The sequence below is a fragment of the Pinus tabuliformis genome, chromosome 8 (assembly GCF_031772625.1).
Source record: "Pinus tabuliformis cultivar Carrire ecotype Pingquan chromosome 8, CPIR1, whole genome shotgun sequence".
NCBI classification, from domain to species: Eukaryota; Viridiplantae; Streptophyta; class Pinopsida; order Pinales; family Pinaceae; genus Pinus; species Pinus tabuliformis.
Window position 1 is genome coordinate 1,104,186,165 of NC_142294.1, and position 5,285 is coordinate 1,104,191,449.

The window sequence follows — 5,285 nt, forward strand, 5'->3', positions numbered from 1 at the left end:
AAGAGATGTCAAAGCTTTCAAATTATATTACTCATTGCAATAGTCGTGTTCAAGTTTCAAAATCATTTGCTACAACTTACTTGCTTTTAGCTTTTTTTGCAACCTATTGATCGCAACAATTTGGTAACTAGTGCCCTAATTTGCAAAAAATTACAATTCTGAGATAGAGCTAGACATGCAGTGCTTTGGGTTGTGAACAGAATTGGAGCGTTTTTTAGTGTATACACACCCAGAAGAGGAACCATTTAGGGGAAAACGGTTGAACAATATGGTTTATGTTCACTAGAACCTTAGGATGAGGCGTAATCAATTATTAAACAAACCACTGAATCAAGAGACATAGTTTTGGGTTACTTTGATCCAACATCAAAACAAGTTGGGGAGATTCATGTGTTGGCATTTAAGAATGAAGATGTTTCTTTGGTGGACTTGGACCCACCTCCACAAAGAGAGATATCACAACCTTTAGGGCAAGGGGAATCAAGCCGAAATCACCCTATAGATTGAAAGGCTACTCATTCTGAGGATGAGGATGATGAGGATGATAAATCTAATGATAGGCATTAGCATTAGTAGTTGTAGCATTGTAGTACTATGTTTGGACTCTAGAGGCCATTTAGAGCTTGCTTCTTGACGTATTTTGGTTCAAAGATGTATTGCATTAAACGTTATTTGATTATATGCACTCTTGTTATAAAAGTGAGAACTTTTACATATTCATGTATAAATGACTTGGATTCATATGGATACACATCAAAATATATATTTTATTCAAAATTTAAACATTTTTGTTTTTTGTTTTTGGTCAACTAGATTTTTTTGTCTATTTTTTTTTTTAGAGCAAAATATGTCTTTCAAGCTACAAACTAACAAAGAAAATGATAGCTAAAAATCAAATTTACAGCAAGACAAATTTGGACAGCTAATATATATATATATATATAAGTTCAAGTACATATTCTCAACTTAAGATAAGTTGTTACAACCCTTCAAGCTCTCCTAAAAATCCTAGAAATGGAAAAGCAGGGCAAATGCTAACTCCACCAAGGATCTTCCACAATCTAGCATTAACACTAACAAGCCTGCCTGGCTGCAAGCAAGATGTCTCCTCTCCCCTCTTCTTCTCCAACAAATACAACCTTAAGATTTATTACCAAACCTTAACTCCCTGATTCCTTCTGGACTTCAAGAATGCTCAAGAAACCTTAGCACCTCAAGAGAGGAGTGATAAAGTACAATGAAGAAACTCCAAAATAAAGAAAGAAAGAGACTAAAAGATGGTTCTTATCACATCTCTAAACACAAGATGATGATGATACAAATAAAATGACTCTCTCTCATATAGATATATATATATATATGAGGGGTAAGGAAGGCCAAAAATACAAAAGTCGGCATAAACCCTTACAAACAAGTGGGTCTACAAATCTGAAGTGCTCCTCTTATAAGTAAGACACGTCAAGCTTCAAGGTGGTAACAATCCACAACTTAGATTCCAAGACAAGGGCACACCTCATCCGAGGTCCAATGCTCTTCCTCTAAGGGCTCCAATGCTCCCATATCTCTCGTAGTCAATGTGTCATCTCGTGCCATCTCCATGTCCACTCCAACCCAAGCTAGCATGAGTACAAGCCTCCATGTCAGCAATCCAAATAACCCCATACTATCTAGGGCATCACTCATTTCTCCAAAATGTCAAATGCTTCTCTTCCAATGTAGGTCATTCTCCAAGGAAGCAACATCTCCATGTAGTCAACATGTCAAAATCATGAAGTTGTATGAAGATCTCCAATGCTCTAAAGAAGAGTGTCATGCAAGAATCCATATGAGATCTAGCAACCAATGAATAAACCATCTCTAATGTACAAGGCCATCATAGATAAACCAAGAGCTAACCATATACCATGCACCTCATAGCTCATGAAGCACCCCAAAGATGGTGTAAACACTTTTGGAGTAACCCAAAAGCTAATAGAGAATAGTGCAAGAATGTTTTCTGTGATTTCCAATCACTTTGCTTTATACACTTTTGCTGTCATACACAATGTTATGAGCCCTCCCAATCAATGTAGTGTTGAGAGATACTCAAATCCTTGAGGTCCACAAACTCCTAGGTTAATGCAATCAATCTTGGATTCTTCCACCAAGAAGGTTTTAATTACTCCAGAAAATAGATTGTCACCTGTTTGATGAAGGCTATTATATTTAGGTTTGAGGTTATTGTTTAAAGATATATTTAAAAATTTAAACATTTTTACAAAAATATTGCCTATCAATTTTAGAATGGACATATTTTAAAAAATAAATCTTGTTACCCAAGTTTGTTTCTACACAATGAGTATGGCATCCTTAAATTTTATCCTTAAGCCAACCATCGCTGAAATGGTGCAAGTGGAGCCAACCACCGCTGAAATGGTGGAAGTGGATGGGAGGAAAGCTCAGTGTACTGGCAGTCGCGGCATACCATGAGGTCAGTTATTGAATATTGACAATTCTATTCGGATAGCTGTTCCAGCTAGCTACAGGGTCTGTGTTAAGAGATGTAAATAAATGGCATGCAAAGTTTGTATTGTGTGAATAAGCTGGCTCGTAGACTGCTGCCCTCACAGTCTCTCCAACTTTTCATGAATCACCTTTTGTATCTGCTGTGTTTGTGTTCGTGTGGTGCGCAGTTCTCGTGATGTCTCCTCCAACGAAAGCAAAGCGCTGTTTATTAATCTCAATCCAGCTGCATCCCGGTATCTTATTCACTGTTTTATATTTCATCACTTGGCGCACCTTCTCTACATCTTCCCACCTACCAGCAGCGGCATAAATATTTGATAGCAGTACAAAATGTGCAGGATTTTTAGAATCTGAATGAAAGAGGTGATGTGCCAAATGCTGTGCCAACTCTACCTTGCCATGGACTCTGCATGCCCCAAGCAAGGATGCCCACACAGTAGCGTTGGGTTTTAGTGGCATTTTGTTGATGAAGGCATATGCCTCGTCCAGGTGTCCAGCACGACCAAGAAGGTCTACCATTGAGCAATAGTGTTCCATTGCAGGTATTATGTGATAATCCTGTCTCATGCCCTCAAAGTATTTCCAGCCAACATCTACTAGGCCTGCATGGCTGCATGCACCCAGAACGCCAACGAAGGTCACACTATCTGGGCTTGTACCAGAGCGTTCCATTAGATCAAACAGTTGGAGGGCTTCCTTCGCAAAACCGTGCATTGCATATCCCCAAATCACTGCATTCCAGGAAATGGCATCCCACATGGGCATTCTATCAAACACTTTGCGTGCATCTTCAAGGCTTCCACATTTGGAATACATGTCTACCAGAGCACTTCCTACAAAGACATCACACTGAAATCCTCTTCGTATTGTGCGTTGATGGATTTCTTTCCCAATCTCCAAGGTAGCCAAGTTGGCACAGGCTGGAAGAAGTCCTGCCATGGTGCCAGCGTTTGGCTTCGTATCTGTCAGTTGCATTTGTTGAAAGAGTTTCAGGGCTTCATAACAATATCCATTCTGTGTATATCCTGCAATCATATGATTCCAGGAGATAACATCAGGGTTTGGCATCTCTCGAAACAGATCCAGAGCTTCATCAACACGCCCGTTTTGCGCATACCCTGCAATCATTGAATTCCACGACGCTACAGTCTTTTCGGGCATGTTATGGAAGACTTCCATGGCGTCATCGACGTACCCATTCTGTGCATATCCCGCAATAATCAAATTCCAAGCAACCACATCTCGCTGAGGCATTTGTCGAAAGAGCATCAAGGCCTCATCGAAGTATCCATTCTGCAAATATCCTGCAACCATGGAAGTCCACGAAACCACATTTCGCGATGGCATTTCCCTGAAAAACACGAGGGCTTCATTTATATTTCCTTGCCTTGCATATCCTGCAATCATTGCATTCCATGAAACCGCATTTCGTTCTGGCATTTTCCGAAATAGCTCCAGGGCCTCCTCAAGGCATCCATTCTGTGCATATCCCGCGACCATTGCAGTCCATGAAACAACATTGTGGGCAGGCATTTTGTCAAACAGTTTGCGTGCATCCTTAAGGTTTCCACACTTGATATACATGTCTACCATAGAACTTCCTACAAATACATTACAAAGAAACCCACTTCTGATTATGTGGGCATGAACTTCCTTGCCATGTTCCAGAGCTGCAGAGCTGGCACAAGCAGACAGCAAACTAACGCAGGTGAAGTGATCGGGTTGGAAGCCTGTTGTTTGTTGCATTTGATTAAAGAGTGTTAATGCCTCCTCAGCCTGGCCATTCTTCGTATAAGCTGAAATTAAAGCAGTCCATGAAAGCAGGCTTTTACTTCTGTTAGGCGTTTCATCTGCGAGTGCTCTGCGAGCATCCATCAGGCTTCCGCACTTGGCATACATGACAACCAGCACGTTTTCTAAATCAAAGTTTCTCGCCGATCCGGTTTGAATGATGTGGGCATGTAACAGTTTACCATATGGAAGCGCTTTCTTGGTTTGGCAGTCCTGTAAAAGAGAAACATATTTAGACGACTCTGTGTAAGCCTCCCGGAAATTGAAATTGGGGTCAAGTATATCATGGGTAGAGGCTTTCAACTGTCCACTATCGTATAATCTTAGTGATGCCCTGGCTGCCATAAAATCTCCTGCGCGCTGCACCATGGTGTCTGCTGGTGGCCTCAAGCTTGAATAAGGATGGAAGTGTGAGCAAGAGGGCCGCATTGTGCATATTGGTTGTAGCAGTGGAATTAAGAAATGGCAAACAGCGAAGCCTTAGCACAACAAATCCAAATCCCATGCTTCTCAACTCAATTTTGGTGGAGATCTTGGTTGATTGTTGGCGCTTACGTTTAACAGAGGTCCTCCCACTCTTCATGATTTGAGAAACTCCCTGAAATCGATCTCATGTTTTGCACAGCCTCAGAAACACAGTCGTCATCCAAATTATGCAATCTCAAATTTTCCATTTGAAAAAAATTGCTGATCTCAATGCCGTGAAAATTCTCCAGTTTAGCATCCCGTGAAGTGAAAGGATTCAGTTATTCAAGCCTACTTTGGTTAACTAATTGAAAGAAAGTCAAGTCAAGTCTACTTTCCTATGAGTTTGCCTTTGACTTATGAGCTCCCCTGTGCTGATGTTTATATATATAAATATTTTTTAAAATTTTAATTTGTTAATAAATTTAAAGTTTTATTGCAATTTTCTTTAGATATATGTCATATTTAAATAGTTGTGGTTACATTAGTGTTTTTCTTTAGATATATGTCATATTTAAATAGTT

General features: G+C 40.0%; 1 protein-coding gene across 1 annotated transcript; it reads right to left on the reverse strand.

Annotated features, from left to right (window-relative positions):
- Nucleotides 1-2,298: 2,298 nt before the first annotated feature.
- Nucleotides 2,299-5,048, reverse strand: LOC149239200 (pentatricopeptide repeat-containing protein At4g14050, mitochondrial-like). The gene has a single exon (XM_089367090.1). The coding sequence runs from the start codon at nucleotides 4,723-4,725 to the stop codon at nucleotides 2,623-2,625; it is 2,103 nt and encodes a 700-aa protein (XP_089223216.1). The 5' UTR covers nucleotides 4,726-5,048; the 3' UTR covers nucleotides 2,299-2,622.
- Between the last annotated feature and the right edge of the window lie 237 nt (nucleotides 5,049-5,285).

Bases quoted from the DNA above. Each gene is read 5' to 3' on its own strand.
- LOC149239200 (XM_089367090.1), bottom strand. From the start codon at position 4,725: ATGCGGCCCTCTTGCTCACACTTCCATCCTTATTCAAGCTTGAGGCCA.